Source organism: Protobothrops mucrosquamatus, unplaced genomic scaffold, assembly GCF_001527695.2.
Source record: "Protobothrops mucrosquamatus isolate PMUCROS unplaced genomic scaffold, P.Mucros_1.0 scaffold1183, whole genome shotgun sequence".
Taxonomy (NCBI): domain Eukaryota; kingdom Metazoa; phylum Chordata; class Lepidosauria; order Squamata; family Viperidae; genus Protobothrops; species Protobothrops mucrosquamatus.
The window spans coordinates 28,154-48,964 of NW_015387396.1; the positions used below are offsets into that span (position 1 = coordinate 28,154).

General features: G+C 42.7%; 1 protein-coding gene across 1 annotated transcript in view; it reads left to right on the forward strand.

Annotated features, from left to right (window-relative positions):
- The window catches only part of SEPTIN9 (septin 9), a gene marked incomplete at its 5' end in the record, with an annotated part of 52,691 nt that overhangs the window by 8,119 nt on the left and 23,761 nt on the right, over positions 1-20,811 (forward strand). Inside the window, one exon of the mRNA XM_015820787.1 lies at positions 20,016-20,207. Within this exon, the coding sequence (XP_015676273.1) occupies positions 20,016-20,207 (192 nt within the window). The remainder of the gene's footprint in view (positions 1-20,015; positions 20,208-20,811) is intronic.

Below are 20,811 nucleotides of genomic sequence, written 5' to 3' on the forward strand. Positions count from 1 at the left end.
ATCAATACAATAAAATATTGCACCCGAATAGTTTAAGATTAAAAATTTTTAAAAATGTAAAACAATATTATAAAATTGCAAAACATGGACAGTTCCAAGATCCAGAGGCTAAGAGTTATTTATTAATTGTATATAGCTGCCCATCTCACTAATCAATTTAAGACCCATTTTTTCTCACTAATCAATTTAAGACCCATTTTTATTTGTCAGTTCTGAAATGGAAAATCTTCCTGTAAGAACTTATTTTTTTTAAAAAAAATCATTAACAAAAATCATTAGTCTTTCGTAAGCCTAGAAATTCTTCATCTTGTGAAACAGATGGTTTTTACCCAGTCTAAAGTGGGAGCAGCGATTCCTCAAAACTGCTTTGAAATATCTTCATAAAAGCTACAGACAAAATTGGAGATAGAAGTTGAGTTATACACACATGGGGAGGTGAACTTGCATAACACTGAATTCCAGCTGAGGTGCTTTATTTTTCTAATCAGCAATGAAGTAGGATTTTGTGCTTCAGGGTTTCAGAGTGCCAGTGTGGCAGCAACTAAAAATATAATATCCTCAGCTGTATAAACGGCTGTTTTGTACAATGTTTCAGTAAAGAAACAATGAAACAAAATTTGCATCACAGCTGTACCTCACAATTTATAACTTATAATTCATGTGTGTGTGTGTGTGTGTGTTTTAAAAAAACCACAGTAAAATATGCATGTTTGTCATTTTACAAAATGGTGGTATAGATTAGCATTTTCTACTTCAGAAATTCTTGAAATCCAGTGTGAAATAATGAAAGTGTCATGCTTGCAAAAACAGCTTTATATGTGTTCATAATTTCTTTTGGGGAGGGGTTAAATGGACAGTGAACACAGGAGAGGCTGTGTGAACAGGACAAGCATGTAAGTTTGAATATGCTTTGATCCACTTACTGCTATGGGTGAGTTACTGCAGATGCCTTTGAAGTAAAATATAGAGTAGGAGCAACTTAATTTTTTTCAACAACTTTTTTTTCAACAACAAAAAATATATAGAAAAGTGATGGCACAATGGAAAAGGAAATTTGTGTCTGCACAGAGCCTATCATTGTGGAAAGAGAATATTCCCATAGGAAAAACCCAGTTTTTGGAATCAGCCATAAAACACTTTATCTGCCCATTTGTTTCCATATTTCAGCAAAATAAGCAGCTTGTTGTAACTGGTGGTAGGACAGGAGCCTTTTGAATGGTAGCTATTTTGTGCTGATATTGCCCAAGCAAGAACCTCTTGGATTGCCTCATCAAATGCAAATAAAATAAAAGCTGGCTTACTAGCTCCTATTTTCCTGCTTGACCTAAACCAAGTTTGGAAAGAAGTGAAACCAGCTGCTTATAGGCAAGTCTCATATTTGGCTTTGAGTGGAGGATTTTCACCAAGATTAAGGAGATTAAAAATTGTAATGCCCATTGCAGTGGATAAAATTCTGTTAAATCATAAAAAGGGTTGTAATTCATCTGAAAGTTTCTTGCTGCAACAGTGCCAACAGCCAGATTGAAGTTGGATTTCCAGCCTGGTTTACAGCACAGTGGCAGTGAATTTTATATTTGCTGTGTTTGTGATCCCTTATTGTTTGAGAAAATAAGATATAACTTGTTTAAAAATGACAAGCTTGTAATGCCATAACTCTTGGCAGAAAAATGATGGAAAGGAAAACAACTGAGCTGACCCAAATTTTTAATGAGTGCAAAATAGAGCACCGGGTGGGCATGGGAAATAAGACAACTAACAGCAGTTCATCATGGAGAAGGAATGCTAATTCTGAATATACAAAGGGTGGGACAGCTTGTGGCACTTAGCTATTGCGAACTGACCCAACTCATTTGGTGTAACCTAGTTTTCATTAGTGGGGTGCCTGAATTTAGTGTCCAAATCTCATCTTGACCATATGGCATTCACTAACTGTAGAAACTGAAGACCCTATTTATTAAGATTTCCAAGTAAACATCTGAGCAGGTAGACTGAAGATCAGGATATGTGTAAAAACAAATATACTAAATCAAGGTTTTCTTGAGATACTATGTAAACCAAAGTTCCTATGAATGTTTGAAATAGTTACTTTTTGAATGAAGGACGGTGTTTTTATTTACGAGCCCAACAAGATTTTTCAGGCTTTCAAATTCTCCTAAGGTCTTCTTTGAAATAAGATAGTAATAAAAGCAGGAGAGCGCTTGATATTTAAATTTTGGTGTTTGGACTATTTATATGGATGGAATAAGGAACAGCAGAATTTTAACTCATCAAATGCAAATAGGACATCAGGCTACATCTTGAACTTCCTAACAGATTGCTGAGAAAAAAATAAATGTTTGATCTAATTTTGTAAGTATTAAAAAAATTACTGACCTTATTTTCTAGTATATCATCTAAGATTATTTCCAGCTTTATTAGTGTCAAAAGATTTATATTGCCAGATGAGTTGTGCCCGCAACTCATTTATATATACATTTAGTTATTTGATTTATGTTCTGACCAGACTTCAAGAAGGCTTAAAGATATTCATCTGAGAATGGAGATATTTTACAGTAATAGCTGGATTTTATGCATTCAACACTGGGATATCTATCACAGTTTGCTTCTTTAACTCATCAGTTTTGGGAAATATTCTTGCAATCAATATCAACATTGGGCAATGCTTAATAAGCCTGATTAGACCCAAGATTAATGATGGCATTATTACCAATGTATAAGTAAACCCATAGAAACTAGTGTGATCCCAGATCCCAATTTGTTTCAGAATAATATGGTGGATGTTATTAATCAGTAAGAAGCCAGGGATGCAGTTCAATACTACATCCTTAGCTGCTTCTTATTGTTGGATATACAACATCTGTTCCAATTTTGCTATTTTCAAAATTATTATGATTAATTAGATTTTATATAGCTACCTTTCCGGCCCATTGTTATGATAGGGGGATAAAATGATAAAAATGGTTCATATTCTAAAATATTGGAGAAGTGTAAAGTTTTATTTTACCCTACTAGATTAGAACAGGTTGTTAGATCTCTTCTAGAAGATTTCAAAGTGTGTGTGTCACATTTTTTGGGAGTCTTTTACCTGATCCTAATTGATACCAATTAAGGTGTTACAGGTGGTCTTTGCTGAGCAGGTTGTGAAAAGATTGTGTTCTGTTCCACTGCCAGCAGAGGTATGTTTATATAGTTTGATTTTAAAAGAACACATTTACTGATACAATGGTACTGTAATCTGATGTTGAAGTTTGATCCTCTATAGACAAATGAGTGGAAATTCCTTATGGAACTTGTCTGTCCCTTTCTGTAACTTTTATTATTAGTAGCAACACTTCTCTTTTCAGGGAGCTTAAAAAGTGTGCAAGACTTTCCAGTGTGTAGCATTTCATCATATGGTATTCAGTGTTTAGTTTGAACTGTTATCTTTGGTTAGTTGTCCTTTTTAACCTGGTTGTTTTCTTTGTTATAGAAGTCAGGGTGTCTTGCTGAGTTCACAGTTTATAGAATTGGGAGTTGTTGGTTCAGTATTTATCCATTGCACCATTGTTGTTTTCTAACTTGAAGTTTAGCAATTTCCCATTTCTATCCCAGTTACCACAGCCATCACTCCAGGCCATAGAAGAATGAAATGATGCCTAGAGGAAAAGAACTTGCCCTCTGGCCAATTTCTGGTGGAACTTGGGGCAGTGAGGGTTATTTCCAGCCATGCAATGGGAAGTTGATGAGTGAAACAAAGGACTGTCAAAATGGAGAGTTCAAGCAAGTTTGCCTATCTTATTGATTTATAATAACTCTCATGCTTTTAGATATAGGAAGCCCTAAACAATGGCTTTGGAGCATATTTGATAATCTTGAAGTGCATCATCTAAATAGAACCCAAATCAGCAGGTCGATAGAAGATATACACAAATAGGAGAGGAAAAAGATTTTATCCAAGATAATTTATCCGAGACAATTCTGCTTGTAAAAGAATAGTCCACATTAAAGGACAGCACAGTGTATATTAATTTGGATCATTAAACCATGGGATGAATGCTGATCTACATTTTTTTCCAGTAGCAAAAGCCCAGATGGAAGTATTCAATGCTTTTCTGTCACATGTGCACACAAAACCCATCAAGTTACACATGAGATCCAAGAGGGGAGTACTTATGCTCCATCTCTTTTGTCCTTGCCTTGTTATATAATTAATTTCCCCAGCACCATAAGAAGATCCTTTGTTTCCCAATCCCTGACCCCTATGGTTGAAGGCTTGCTTAGATGCTCCATATTGTTTACCATGGAATGAATGAGCTGTCTGTGTCCTTGGCAGAGAAAAAGAGAAGGGCCTCTGTGCTGACTAAAAATAGGAACACCAGTGGATCAGCACTTCTGCTGGTACAGTTCTGATAATGGCAAAGAGTCCTCCTTTAAAATTTTCCCCATCTTTCTTTTTCTCTGTCTTTTATTTTTGATGGTCTACAGGGAAAATTCAGGGTTTGTAAATTCTGTTTTTGATTCTGCTGTGAGGTTAGCGGGTGCCCTGTGTAAAGCATTTCAACAACTGAAGTACATTTATCTGTCCCAAACCTCTTCTATTAATGAATTCATAGTTGTGTACTCTTGACTAAAAGAAAACTCTGAGATCCAACTGTTCATGGCTCCTCATATATAAATTCAACTGGGTGTGTTTGCGTTATGGAAAGCTAGGCCAGCATCCTTAGTATTAATGATTTCAGCACAGCATATTATGTTTCTGAAATGGTGAGATTGTTACAGTACCTTCTTTTCATATTAAAGAAGATTGTGACTTTTCTTTAGTTACAACCAAAATAACGTTGTTTGCTTGCTAAATCTTCTTCCTATATGTCCTTCCTTCCTTCTTGGAGCAGTACCTTGTGAAGTAGAGAGAGTAGTAACCTTCCCATTTAGTAACTTTTAGTAACTTTCCCAGCCAAGGTTTCATACTCTCTTTCCTTTTGGATCCAATCCAATTCTTTCTTTCTACAGATTTCAACCATGGCTTTGAATCTTTCTCTGGCTTAGCTTGTATAGCTTCCCTGTGAGGCAGAACTGGATGGACTGCACCCACCCGTTCTCCAGCACTAGAGATGGAGAATCCACCAATGGGTTAACTCTGCCTTCCTGCCCATTAGACCAAGTCAGCCAAACTTGCCACACCTGTCTTGGGATAAGCCACTCCCATTCTTGACTTGGTCTTCGCCCAGACGGATGTGACAAATTTGGCTCCCGGTATAAGGCAGGTAGTAGAGAATAATACATTGGTGGATTCTGTTCTCTTCTAACTCACAGCCTTTTCAGCAGCTCTGGGATCAGCGCTGGGTGAAATAGCTGTAGGAGGTTTGGGGGGGGGGGGTTTCCCTCTCCAAGATCTGAAGCCTTTGCTGAGGCTCCAGCTCCTTCAAAAAGGGGAAAGTCCTCATCAGCTGTTCAGCGCTGGGATCAGTGCGACAGCCGAAGCCCATCGGGACCTCCGGGGGGGTGGGGATTTCTCCTCCGCTCCATTGCTGAGCTCAGAAATCGGCTGGGATTCCATTCCGTTAGATCGGCGGACGCCGCCCTATTGGATCCCTGCTTGCCTTTTTACCTTCGCTGTTCAAGCAGCCGCTGGGCTTCTCATTCTTCGGGCGAGGGGACCCAATCGTGCAGAATCTTGCCCTTGTTACCTCGTCCTCTGTGCTGAACCGAGCAATCGCTTAGCCGCCGCGCCTGTTTATCCCGGTCGCTATTTTGGATGCCGGAACACGCTGCTGCAACAGGAGGCACCTCCTTCCTGTTCAATTTTCCCATCGCCAGAGCGGAAGTCCTGTAAGCGACCTTCCTTTCTTCTCGAAGAACTGTTCTGGTTGCCATTTTGGCTGCCGGGACAAACGCGGAAGCCGATCAGATTGATTAATCTCTGGTGGAGGTTTGAGCCTCCCCAGGAAAAAAATTACTAGGATCAATTCCTCTCTCTTCTCCTGAAGGAGGGGAGAGCCGTGTGGCAGCGGAGGCCATCACCAGCGATCATCCGGATCTCTGTCGGTCACCCCCCTCCCTCCCTCCCCCCCTATTCAAAAGGAAAACCTCAGAAGGAGGTTTAGCACAGGCCACTAACATTTGGGCCCAATAACACCCAGGACCTTAATCCTCACAACTCATAAAATAATAAATAAATAAATAATTTAAAAAAATTATTATAATAATAATCCATTGAAATTCAAAATCCCAGATTCATTATATTAATCATTGCAATTATTCAGAGGCTTCTGCTCAATGATTCTGGTGTAACTCATTGCCCTGACCACATCGTAGTATTATCAGGTGGCTAGGAGCGAACAGGTTCGCCGCAGCCGTAACAAAGAACGGACCCCAAAGGGGGGGACAAGCAGCCTGTCTCTTCTACCGGTCGGGTGGTCAGGAGAGCAGGACGACTAATTCCCTACTTTACCTGCTCAGCCTATCTCGCCAACTGATCCCCTGCCAGAGCTCCCTCTCGGTACCACTGAGATAGCTCACATCAGGATGGAGGAGTCCATGGTGTCTCAACCCAAGAACACTGCCTCCCCTCCCACCAGCCACAAAAGGCAGGAGGTGGCAGATAGGATCAAAGCCAAGGCCAAGACCATTTCTGGAAGGAAGCCTTCCAAGTTGGCAGAGAAACAGGCTAGCAGAAACAGGCTAGCAGAAGGCACCAGGCTTTGGAGAAGGAATTCTCCAAAGCGCAGAAGCAGGCCAGGGCAAAGGTGGAGCAAACAGAGGATGATGCGCCCTTCGATCTCCCCTTGGGACCCTCTACCCAAGGGGTATGGTTACCAGAAGGGAATCCTCATGTTTCTGAGGTGGATCAAGCTCAAGTGATCCATCAACCTTCATCGCCACCGTGGGTTGCACACTCGATCCCAGAGGCCACCTTCACTCCCACAGCGGCAGGGCTTAGGGGGGTTGAGCCCGAGGGCTCCCCTTCGGAGGACCGCCTCCAAACCCTGATCGCTCAGGCAGTTGACAGGATGCTGGCTGCCAGGTCCTACCACAGGCCAAGACCTGAATCAGTGAATTCCATACCCCCACCTTTCTTTCAGTCGGGAGCACCTGAATACCAGGACCCCTCCTCTCCATCCCGGTCCTTTCACAGCAGGGCCTCATCTCCTACGGAGGATGACCAACATGACATGTCATGGTGGGAGGAGGAAGACCCTCCTCCAGACCCTCCCCCATTTGCAGGGTTATTCAACCCGGCCTTCTTCCTGCCACTGCTCCACAGAGCCAGTTCCACGGCCAACATAGGCCCGGACCAGATTCCACAGCCAGACCCACCGCCCGGTTCAGATAATAACCCGGTGTTCTTCGAGCCTGTCATGACACAGCACCATGTCCCTTATCTGGCACTCTTTCAGAATGCCATCAGGAAGCAATGGGCATCACCGGACACCTTTCCCTCCCCAGGGGGAACGGACAGGAAATTGTTCAGCACAGTGCCAGACCAGACAGAGGATCTTGAGATGCCAAGGGTGGATGAACCCTTTGGCTTCCTCTTCTCCTCATCTACAGTGTCGGGGGATATGGCAGAGGTGTTAAAAGCCGATGACAGGAGATGGGAACTGACATTCCGCAGGACTCACCAGGCGGCGTGGATGGTTAGAGCTGCCACCTGTGCATCTTTCTTTGACAGAATCTCCTTACTCTGGCTTCGTCAACTACAAGCCAGACTTCCCCAGGAGGAGGTACATACCCAACAAGACTTGAGCAAGCTTGTTGAGCATCGGAGTACATCTCGGATGCCACGTTACATGCGGCCAGGTTCTCATCTAGAGCCATAGCATCCAACGTCTCAGCACGCAGGATGCTGTGGCTCAGACACTGGCACACCAACCCAAAGGCCAAGTGGCGTCTAGCTGCGGCCTCTTATCAAGGTGGTCAGCTGTTCGGAGAGGCGTGACTCCTTACTTGTCCTAAAATAAGGATAAGCGGAAGGTGTTGGTCCACTGCAGCAGACAGGCCGACAGGCGCCCAAACCCGTATGCCCGCAGACAGTCCTTTCGGCCGGGAACGGGCGTGGGTCTCCCTCAGCCCCCCCGCCCCTTTACAGCTAGACAGGACCGCCAGTCAGACAGGACCAGCCCCAGACCCAGACACCAATTCCAGAGCAAACGGCCCTTTTGAGGTGGGGTCGCCCCTATAGAAGATCCAAGTGACCCTTGAGCTGTCCCCCCATAGGTGGCAGACTGGCACTCTTTGCCCGCCAGTGGGAAGCCACCACCACAGATTCCTGGGTTCGCCAAACCATTTGTTACGGCCTGTCCCTGGAATTTGTGTCCAGTCCCCCAGAACGCTTTATTTCTTGCCCTCAATCAAGAAATCCCCTCAAAAGCAGCCTCATGCGAGAGGCCATCCGGCACCTCCTAGAGATAAAGGCCATAGAACAGGTGCCGACCGGACATCTGGGGCGGGGATTCTACTCCCATCTTCTTCGTGGTTCTCAAAGCCTCGGGGGGTTGGAGGGCGATTCTGGACCTCAAAGGTCTGAATCATCATATCACCTATCGAAAGTTCAAGATGCAAACCCTTCATTCCATCTTGGGCAGCATAAGGAATGGGGATTTCCTAACGTCCATAGATCTCACGGAAGCGTACCTCCACATCCCCATCGTCCCCAGTCACCGGCAGTTCCTCAGGTTCTGCTATGCGGGCCATCACTACCAATACAGGGCCCTCCCGTTCGGCCTCTCGTCAGCCCCAAGGGTGTTCACCAAGGTCCTGGCGGTGTTGGCCGCACACCTATGAACGGTACCAGTGCACGTCCAGTGTTACCTGGACAACATTCTCATTCAGTCCTCCTCCCTTCAGGCCGCCCGGTCAGACCTAACGTTGTCAATCAGGGTCCTTCAGGAACACGGGTTTTTGGTCAACTTCCAGAAAAGCCAGACCGTCCCCTCCACCCGACTCCTACACCTGGGTGCCATCACAAACACACTCAGTTGTCAGGTCTACCTGTCACAGGAGCGTCGGGACAGCATCTGGACCCTGGTCCTCAGGGTCCACAGGGAACAAGTAGTTCCACTGGTTCTGCTTTCCCAGCTCCTGGGAAAGATGGTCTCATGCATTGCAATAGTCCCTTGGGCCAGACTGCATTCCGGGGACCTCCAATGGTTCCTCCTCACATTCCAGAGGCTGGGCACCAGCTCCTCCAACAAACAGGTAAAGGTCCCCCCCAAACCTTGCGGTCTCTCAAGTGGTGGTCCTCGCCAGCAGTAGCCAGAGGGTCACACTTCAAGGAACTCGCCCGACTCACGCTTATGATGGACGCCACTCTGTTTGGCTCGGGACCACACCTGCAGTCTCAATGGGCCCAGGGACAATGGCCCCAGGCAGATCTGAAAAATATCAATTGGTTGGAGCTCAGAGCCATACATTTGGCCTTCCGACACTTCCACAACAGGGTGGTGAGGCAACACGTACTAGTCCTCACGGACAATGTGGCAGCGAAGGCCCACGTGAACTGGCAGGGGGGTACCCAATCCAGGTCCCTCATGACCGAGGCCCAGGCCCTGGGGTCCTGGGCAGAGACCAACCTTGCCTCCATCAGGGCCGAACACATCTCGGGGGAGGCAAACAGGCAAGCGGACTTCCTAATACTCTTTGTGAATGAAATGAGTTGTCACTTAAAAATACAGTCTCTTGAGCGAAGAAGCCTCTAACCAGACTGCAGATCTGGGTCCTAGGTCTTTAACAAATGGATATATAATTTAATTTTTATTGTCATATATTAGAGCCAGGTTAGCGGTTTCTGTTCCTTCCTTCCACTTTTAGGTCGTTTCAGCTGAGCAAATCTAAGCAGCTTACAATAATTAATAAAACAAATTATATAGCATGGAACAAGCAAAATTATGTCAGGCAATTTAAATTACAGTTTAGTCACAAACATAATTTTCATAAACCGTAATAAATGGCATTGACGCATCCCAGATGTCTACTGGTTACATCCTTTATCTCCCTATGTCTGCTTAAAGAGCCAAGTTTTTAACTATTCTCTGGATGTTAGTAGTTAGGATGCAGTTCCTATTTCTGGGGATAGCTGGCTGCATAGGAAGGGAACCCTGCCAAGGAATGCTCATCTCCCGAGTTTTCTCCCATCATATCTTCCTGGGGGAAGAACACTTAACAAGAGCTCTCTACCAGTACACATCAGGCAGTTACATTCTGCATCCATCAGGCATTCTTATAGATATCCAGATACTTATTTCCTGTCTTTGTTCTCTTGTCACTCAAAGTGTCAGTAGACGAAGAAGATTCTCTCCTCCTCCATTCCTATCGTACATGGACTGAATTCTGAGAGAGTAAATATTAGGTTTGTAAGCAGATAAAATGTTATTGCTCATCTTGTCTCACCCTATGATTTTAACGAAGGGGGGGAGAGAGTGCAGAGGGTTGTGCTTTTCTATCACTTCCTCCATGTTTTCCTTTACCACAGATGTCTGTTAAAGGGGTTGCATGATGACTTTGGATCTGATTGAACGTGTTCTGCGATAACCATGGTCGCTTGTCTTTTCTACAGTAGTGTCTACCCTTCTGCAAGGAGAGCAGGGTCTTCCCTTCCTCTGGCCCATCTTTGTGCTCATTTGACTAAAAGCCTGTCTGATCTTGCTGTCAACTTTTAATTATTTCTGATTGTCTAACCTTGCTTGGTTTTTTTGCTTAGAACCAAAGTTCTTCTTTGGATCTGATTATCAAAGAGGTGCTTCAGAATGTGCAAGAATGTTAAAGCAGCACCTCACTGCAAATGACTAAAATAACTGTATCTTTCCTCAACTGCCAGGAGGAGGTTTCCACTCTACCGTGTTTCATCAAAAATAAGACCCAGTCTTATATTTTTTTTTTGCTTCTACAATCAGCATTAGGTCTTATTTTGGGGGATGTCTTATTTCCGGGGGGGCTCACACACACATACACAGACACACAAACATTTGCCTTGCCTCGCAGCAGCAACCCACATGGCTGCCACCCCACTTCTTCTGCAGCTGCTTTTGCTTGCTTGTGGCAGGATGCTGCATGGCATGTTTCATGCACCGCTGCCGCTGCCATGAGGCTTGGCAGATACCCCCAATCTGCCCCACGTGCCACCTCCTTTCCAGCTCTGTTGCATTTCTCTGCCACCGCAGAGCTGGGGAGCTTGCCACACAATCACCCAGATGCCCTCGCTTTCCCCAAGCATTTCTTCGCTAACCTGATTTCCAACTCTGTCGCATTTCTCCATCGTGTTTCTCCACTGCTGCGTGCTGGGAAACAAAAGATGTTTATGGGGCTAAAAAAAAAAAAAATCAGTCAGACCTTCCAACTTCGTGAGATGTTATTGTTGTTTTTTTGTGAGAAGTTGGAAAGTCTGATTGAACTTTTTTTTTTTTTTAGTCCCACAAACAGCAGCAGAGAAATGCAATGGAGAAATGCGATGGAGAAATGTGACGGAGCTAGAAATCAGGTTAGTGAAGAAATGCTTGAGGGAAGTGAGGGCAACTGGGTGGAGAAATGCGACGGAGCTTGAAAGCAGATGGCAAGGCAAACCTCCCAAGAGCACCAGGCGCTGAAATGGGCCAAGTCTCTCTCCAGCAGCTGCCCAGGCCCGCCAGAGAGAAGGCCGGCATCTACTGAAATGCGGCGGCATTCTGGCTCTGGCAGGGAAGGGACAGCTGGCATGGATGCTGCAGACAAGGTGCCCGCTCGCTTCAGCACCCTCCCCAACCCTTTGGGGCTCTGCCTGCCACTTTGGTGACTGTGGACAGAGCTGCGAAGGGGGCCAGGGGGCCGAAAGCGCCAGCAGTCTAGCTCAGAAGGGGAGTGAAAAGGAAGAGGCAGGTGGGTGGGTGAGGTCTTAATTAGGGCTTATTTTGGAGGTAGGGCTTATATTAGGTCCACCCCCAAAAAATCAAGCTAGGTCTTATTTTGGGGGAAGGTCTTATTTTTGGAGAAACACGGTAGTTAATCCAAAAATGCCAGGGAATGTCTAGAAGCCTGGCACTCTGACACAATAGACACATAGACATTAACAACATCTATAGAGTCTGCAAAAGAGACAAGCAATCTGCCAAAAAGGAAACAAAAAGAGGGAAGCACCTCTCCACCAGCAATCATCACCCAGATCAGCATAGATTAATTCCAAGATTAACATCAGACCAACAATAAAATAAACAATACCCCAATCAAGAAACTGCCAAAAAAAGCCAACAGTAAACAGCCCAACTAAAGAATTTCTATGACCCATCCCCATCAACGTTGATAGGGCAAGTCACTAGACTATAAACTGAGAGCAAATTGCTCTTCTTACTAGCACTGATGATGTTACCTAGTTAGGGTAATGAAATGTCTGCAAGAAAACAAGCAAACTCAGAGAACACCAAGGACTCCTCACTCTAGTTACTTGGTCCTAGACCTAGAGAAATACCATGCTGGTTTGAAGTTGGTGTTTTATTTGTCCTCCTGCCCATTCCGAACAGCCCATTTCAAATCAAATAAAAGATCTGCTCATTCTTACAAAACTCCTGCCATGGTTAATTGAACTGCTAGGAATAGGTTCTCAAGTAGAATATCTGGAAAGACCATTGGGTGTAATTCCTAGATACAGACCTATTATTTTACTAAATTTGGCTGCTTGATATTTAGGAAAAAAATCATTACTAAGTGCACTCTCTGTGATCCTACTTAGTTTCACTTTCTCAGAGAACAATGGTCAGAACATGGAAGTAGGAAAAAGAATTGCATTATGTGGGCAGGCACTGTTGTTGTTCCTATTTTCTTTCAGGTTTGGAAGAATTTTCTTTAGGTTGAAGAGGGAAAGTATGTTTCATTCTGTACAAAGAACATGAAAATACAGATTCATGGGATCAGAGAAATAGTTTGGTTTTCTGCAGTGTTCCCGGCTTAATTTTTAAATAGGCAGCTTTGATAAATGGGAACAATTGTGGGCTTGGGATGTAATCAGCAAATTTGTTTCAGTTTATTTAATTGGTATGCTGTGGTTTGCTTTTTCAGTAGAATAATTAGTTGGTGCACTAATTATTATGGGTTGAAAGGAACACTTTTGAAGCTAGCAATACTTGGCCCGATTTTAGCTGTTGTCAGAAGATTAATTAGATTGTTCATGAAGTCTCCAAGTCAAGTTCAATCTGAAGGAGCCTTTTCTTTTTTGTATGATCTTTGACACACTGTACGTCTTTAGCCTTTGAGTTGAAGGCCTGAGCAGGTATGTAAGTGGCTTTGTTTAGTTTGTTTGTTTTTTCAGTCCCTGCTTAGCTTTTAGTTTGTTTTGTTTATCTTTTTGTCACTGTTTATGAGATGAGCGGCTATATAAATTGGTTTAATGAATACATAAGCTGTAATTAAGTTGAAGAAAAATGAGTGCAAAAGAAGGTATAGGAGAGGGAATGGCAGAGTCTGGAGGTGGAGTGAAAAGGGGGATCAGCCTAGAATCTCTGTGTAGCCGCAAGTGAACTAAGTTCCCCTTGAGTGCTGTTCACACTCTCTCACTAGATTCTGACCCATTAATTGGGAAGATTCCTCTACATAGGCTTTTTGAAATAAATCAGTTAATTGAACTGCCACATATGGGCCTGGTCTTTCACTTGACAGATCATTCGTATTTTGATGACTCAATTAATATTGTGATGACTGACTCAAACTATTGTTGTGGTGTTAACTGTGCTAATCAGAAACCCTTTCTCCTATACATTCACAGAGAGGCATCAGCAGGACAGGGTAGGAGAAAGCAGTACTCTCTTGCGCCAGTGTAAGGCAAGCTCCACTGATTTAGTATATATGTTGTGATGTTGTGTGCACATACAGAAGGACTATACTGTGCATTGTCAGGGAACAACCTTGCTTTTGTCACTTTGACGAAAACACTGGGCCCTGCAGATTCCCCTGCATATATAAATACACACATACACATATTCACACTACATTTTCTTTGAACAAATGCTCTTGCAGTCAGTCTCTGATTCAGTTTGTGACTTTGCCGCATTGCAACTTGTGCCCTCTACAGTTTCACCAATCCAATGGGCAACTTAGTTTTGATGGGGAAAAACCCTCCCCCCCCTGTTTTTCATCAGCACATATGTTTCATCCTCCCATGAAGCCTGGTCAGTGTTTCTTCTAGCTGACCAATGGATATAGGAAACTAACAACCAGTTGGTATTCTGTTCTCCAAAATTGTTTCCTGACAATTATTTGCTTTTAGTAGTAAGAGAATAAAAGTTCCCAGAAACCTGATTGAAAGAAGGGGCAAAATTGCTCCTTGGAGCAGCTGAGAAAGGTGGGGCAGGATAGTAGCAAGCTATTATTATACATTTGGCTACAGTTGGAGATATAAGTCCCAGGAGATGGGATGAGCAGAACTCCTGATAACGGGAAATTGCCCTTCCCCATAGTTCCAGGGAAGGCATTTCAAACAGTGTTTGCAGTATTTGTTAGTTAATTTTCCAACATCCAATCAGGTCCCACAAATTTGAGAGAAAACATGTGGAAGAGGCCACTATTTGCTCTGCATCTGCATTATCTCTCCCTCACATGATTGTTGCGCAGAGTGCCTTTCTCCCTGGTTCCCATCTTTCTCACGCTCGCACATCTTAGCTGAACAACAGGGATCTCCAATCCTACAGGAAGGGTGAGACTAAGGATGTATATACACTCCTTATAAAATTGGGGTGAGTGGGAGAGACTCAGAAAATTCCCACAGGGACTTCCTGTTCTAAGTTGGAGGCTGCTGCTAATTAGTAATGAGTTCCTGTCAAGGGACATGGGAGTGGAGATGGAAATTCTACCATCAGCTGAGAACAGTAGAAGGATTTAATTTTCTTCACTTTTTGCAGAACTGTTCTTTTTTTAAGCAAACATCTCACTCTATAACAAACAGCTTCCAGCCAGGCTTCACTATTAAACACATATTTGCTGCTTGCAGAAATATGCCCAGCTGGGGTAGAATTTCCTCTTGGGGAAAGTGCATAGGAACTGATTATCAATTGAGATGGGGAGTCATTTACTTACATGTATTATCTTTTAATAAGTTAAAGATGTCTCCAGTGACAATTTTTTCCATCACAAACTGGTGAACAAACATAGGGTGGCAAAGGCTAATGTAATTGCATTAAAATCTTTTCTATAGTTTGATAATGAATCCAAAGTAGACTCGAAGTTTTAGAGCCAGGATATGCAAAGGTTTTCTTGCTTGCCCTTTTCCTTTCGGATGGAATGTTTCCTTCTTAGCCAGCTGGAATGAGTCTTTTCCCTGAACAGCAATTTCTGCTGCTCATGTCTCAAATGTGTTAACGTGTGGTGACGGAGAGAAGGAAAGATATGTGTTTCTGCTGGGATTGATAATATTCCTTTTACAGTACCCTAAGTCAAAATTTTGAATTAATCCTATGCCTGGATTACAGGCCTACAAGCAGTGCTTTGTTCATATGAATGAGTACACATCTACATTTTTTTTCCTTCCCAGAATTCCTTTTGTATGGAAAATTAGCAAGTTAAGAATAATTCCTCCTTCCAGATATACTATGTTGATATTCTATGATCAAGGCTCTTGAGACTCAGAGTTATCATCTACATCAGAGGTCCCCAACCTTGGCAACTTTAAGACTTGTGGACTTCAACTCCCAGAATTCCTCAGCCAGCTTGGCTGGCTGAGGAATTCTGGGAGTTGAAGTCCACAAGTTTTAAAGTTGCCAAGGTTGGAGACCCCTGATCTACATAGTAGTTGTTCTATATAATATAATGTAAGACAGTCCTCAACAGGTCATATAAAAACACTCTCCTCAATACTTCCTTACTGGATGAGAGTTCAGCAGGAGAATCCTGCCTGTTATAAAGATACATTGAGCCAGCGGACAGAGAAATGTACTTGTGATTTAGGACCTTTCTTGATCTGCTAAGGTAGGGGTCCCCAACCCCCAGTTAGCGGCCCGGTACCGGGCCAATCGGTCCGCACAAACAAGCAAAGCCCCATCCGCGGGATGCTGGCAGCACACAAAACCCTCTGGTCCATAGAAAAACCTCTCTCCACGGAACCGTTTCCTAGTGTCCAAAAGGTTGGGGGCCTCTGGGCTAAGGTTTTACTGACATGGGATATTACATTCAGAGTTTAATTCTGAGAAAGTGATTTTTGTGCCATTAGCCCATAAATGTTCCATATGTCCCACATTGTGGCAACCAGATACATGGGGTGTCCCTGTGGTCTCCTGGGAGTCAATGTTGGATGGTTGTTAACATCATTTTCTAAATCTGTTTCAAACTTTTATATTTTATTTCTTGTTGATGACTTTTGTGGATAGTTACCTGCATAGCTGACTTCCCAAGAGGAAATTGGGAAATTTAAGCAGGTTTGAATGGATGCCATGTTTTTAAAATATGGTTTAGTTTTGGCCTAAATGGCCTACATTTATTTTGGCCTAGTTTTTCCTGGAACTTTCAGTAGAAATCATTATTCTTCTATTCTCTGCAATCAGGTTTTGAAAAGGCATAGATAAAAATAAAAAGTTATGTGAATACATAGTACTTCCCCCTTGTCTTTTCATGTCATACGTGAGTGTTTATTTAAGAGTTTCATGAAGACACATACCAGCAACTAGCAAAGAATAGGGATAAAAGAATGGTTCTCATTATACATAGATGATCCCTGGGGATCTAGATTGGAACCTATGCTTTTTAATTTGTTCAAAAATTATCTGGACTTAGGAAGAAGCTGGGAGATGGCCAGGTTTGTGGACCAAACCAGATTATATAGGGAGAGTACAATAAAAAAGATACATATATGCATGAATCATTTAACCAGATTAATACTAAAAAAGCTTTTACAGAGTTTGCGTATTCAACTATTAGGTCTTTAACTGAATTAATTAAGTAAACACATTGCCAAAGGGATCCAGTTGCTAGAGCAATTTCCAGATGAGAAAAAACATTTGAGGGTTAACAAGGAAAATAATATTAGGGCAAGAAGCACATCTGGAATGTTCAGAGGGTTTGGATGCTCTGAAAATGGCTGCCATCATAGGCATAAAATACCCATTTGCCAGAACACAAAGTAGCCCCTGGAATGTTCTTTACCATTCCAGAGGGGTCCAAATGATTAAAGTAGGTGTTTGCAAATGCTGCCTTTTTATTAATTATTTTGAATTAAGGTAAACTTGATAAAAAGGAGCAGGGTGCCTGGTGGCCACCAACAAAGATGCCTGTGGCAGATTGATGCTTGCAGATGTGACCTTCCCTGTCTCAGAAACCAGTGTAAGGTTTTAAAAAATGTGTCATTCAATTTCATTGAATGAACCAGATTGAGAGATACTGGATAGATTAGAAAGTTCTTATTTGTACATCAAGTTATTAAAATTGAAATTCACAGGACAGCTCTCAGGTTTCCAACAGATTTTTGATCTGATCCTACACGGTTTCACAAAGTTTCTGAATTTGAGACCAATACTACTACTTCTAGCCTGGGTTAACAATGCCACCACTGTGTTTCCCTGAAAATAAGATCCACCCTGAAAATAAACTCTAGCCTGATTTTTTGGGGTGGGCCTAATATAAGCCCTAGCCCAAAAATAAGCCTGGGCATGACCAGCACAAGTGGCGGCAAGTGTGCAGGGGCCGATGGTATCTGGCAGCAGCTGCAGCCCACCAGCAGTGCATATAAGTCATATAAATCCAGCGTAGAGGCAGAGGTGAGGGGGGGAGGCAGATAATCCAGATGTGCCGTGCTCTTTTTGCCCAGAGGGAAATGGTACTTTCATCTGCTTGCAAATGGGGTGGTTGGAAACCAAGGGATTTGCTCCGTTTCCAACCGCCCCATTTGCAAGCAGACAAAGGTTCCAGTTTCTGGTCATTTCTCTATCCGGTGAAAAGTGTTTGGGCGCCTAGAAACTGAGCTCAAAACTTTTTGCCCAGAGACTGGAAGCTTCGTCTGTTTGCAAATTAGGTGGTTGGAAACGGAGCGAATGCCTTGGTTTCCAACCGCTCCGTTTGCAAGCAGATGAAGGTTCCAGTCTCTCTCTGGGCGAAAAGTGTTTGGGCGCCTGTGGAGCACTTGGGGCAGTTCCACCCTCTCTCCCATCTCCCTCACCTTATGGCGGCAGCCTGGCACTGTGGGCTATGCGGCCTCCTGCGAGCAGCTGCGAGCAGCCACAGAGGTGGGCCAGCGGCCACACAGGCTCCTGATGGACAGGGCTGTTGGTGTCGCCACCACGAGGCGAGGCAGGTGTCAGGAAAAAAATAAGACATCTCCGAAAATAAGACCTACTGCCTCTTTTGGAGGAAAAAAAATATAAGACCGGTCTTATTTTTGGAGAAACATGGTAGAAGTTAGAGGAGCCAATGATGAAGAGCTAATACAGTTTCTTAATATGGGACAACAATTCAGTAAAGTCTCCTTCACCAAGGTTAAAGAGTGACTGTATCTGTATTGTATCAAGACTTTGAGCCACATCATACTGGTAAGGGAGAAAGGGTTACCGGATGTGAAAATTTTGAGTAAATATCCTTATGATTATGTTCTTTTGATGGGGTGGTATGAAGCATTTTGTAAACGTATTGGCATTCTTACTGTGATTAACAACAGTGATATATTTCTTCTTCCTAATGGAGGATTCTGGCATGATGTCCATGCAGTCATTTATTGCTTTTACACTCAGTTTATTCTGGAACCTTGGGTGCTAAATTCATGCTATTGGCTTAAAGGTTTCTCACGTCCCCAGTGGCTGTAATGGATGGCTCTGTTTAAGATATTGCAGGAGCCAAGTCTTCCAACGCTTTTTATTGAATAGACAAATCCTTGTATCAAGGAATAAGATGAGATCATGACAAAGAGGCCTTGCCAACAGAAGGGAAAAGAACTAAGGATGTTAGCTGAATCCATGACAACTTGCAAACTTTTAAAAAACCTGAAAATACTATGTCATTTTGTAGTGAGAGGCCTTTAATTTTACAATGGTGTGTAGATAACCTTTCTTATGTACATACACAAAGAGAAAGAAAAAAATGGAATTTTTTTTTTTTTCTTGGGCTTTGTCTCTGTGTTATGTTTTAAACTTGGGGGAGCATGTTCATCCCTTTGTAGCATAGGGGCTACAGAGAACCAAGATAGAACGAAGCTTAACTACAGTAGGATTCACCACCAGCATTGCCAGAGAATCCCAAACTATTTGGCAAGGTTCGAATCAAAATGTGGCTTAGCATTGTTCAGCAGTATGAGGATTAATTTGAAGGCTGAGAAGTGGGAAACTGGATAGACGCGAAACATCAGGAACTGGACAAATAGGATCTCAACTAACCTCCCTCTGTGTCAAAAGCTTAGTACCTGATTTTCAGATACCAAACTATTCCTATACTTTCCAGATTTGTTAATCAATAGATAGGGTAGAAGCCCCCCTCCCCCATGACTAAAAATGTAATTATTTCAGCAGTGTTTGAGAGGGATTTTGGCATTTGCCTCCTCCCTCTCTCATTTTTTGATCTAACAGTATTACCACCACACTATGTTATAAATCTGGAATCAGAAGGCACGTTGAGGACCTGAAAATCCTGGGTTTCTATCAGTTCACATTTTAAAATGTTTTTGATAACTTAGCATTTAACATGGTACCAAGCCAAACAGATTACAAACTATTCTCAGTAAAAGATGTGAATACCCAGAGATAAAACACAGGGGGAAACATGCTACAAGATAAAGCAAGATAAAATCCTATACTAAGAGGAAAGAATGAGAAAAGAGATTGAAAAAAGATTTTTTTTGTGGTTATCCCCTTTGTTAAATTTATATTCCACTTTTATATTCCAATTTATATTCCACTTTTTATATAAAGCTAAGTATTGTACACAAATGCATCTTCTCTTTTTTCTCACAAGCACTGTCCTTTAAAGTAGATTTTCCTTTCCTTTTTCCTTTCTCCTTTCCTTTCCTTTCCACCTATATCTATGAAGATATTTTAATTACTTATGTGCATCAATAATAGGTGAGTAAATATATTCTATTGATTGGCGGCTTGGTTTTTCACTAACAGGTTCAGAGACCATTCCCAGTTATCCCAGCAGTGTGATGGATGCCACTCGAGATGCTGGCCTCAAGCAAGTTGCACCGGCAAGGACAGAGAAGCCAGCTGCCGACTTTGCCTACGTTGGGATTGATGCCATCCTCGAACAGATGCGAAGGAAAGCCATGAAACAAGGCTTTGAGTTCAACATCATGGTTGTTGGTAAGCCTTCTTACTTTGGTGTGTCTGTGTAGAGACTACATTGGTCACACTAGCTAAGATTCAGAAAAACTGGAGGGTACCAAAAGTGTGCCCTTTGATTTCCCCACACCATTCTATTTTAACCCGTCCACTCCTGATGGTTTTCTTTTTACCCATGTGTATGAACAACAGTAACTAACATTTATGAATTCTTAAGGTAATGCAATTTGATAAATCCCTCTGTTGATTACTAAAATGGTTTATGCTCTGAATGTCAAGGTGATTGTGTGTTTTCTCTAATAAGCCTCTTTGTCCTGACTGGGGCCTCAAAAGTCAAGGACATGTGGCCTTTAATCAGCCATTTCAACTTTGATAAGCAGCTATGCTGCTTAGCATTCTGTGATTGATTTTTTTTCCACTAAAAAACAAGACAAAACAAAACAAAAAAATACTGCTTGCCTGTCCCATTCTTGAAGGTTATTTGAAGGTGCTGTATAATTCGTCTTTAAAAGAAATAAAAATTCAATCTGTTATCTCTTAAAAGTAACAGAGGTTGCTAAAAAAACCCTCACCTAAATAATGACCCACTTCCTTTAGTCCCTTTTTAACCAATCAGGGTGGATAG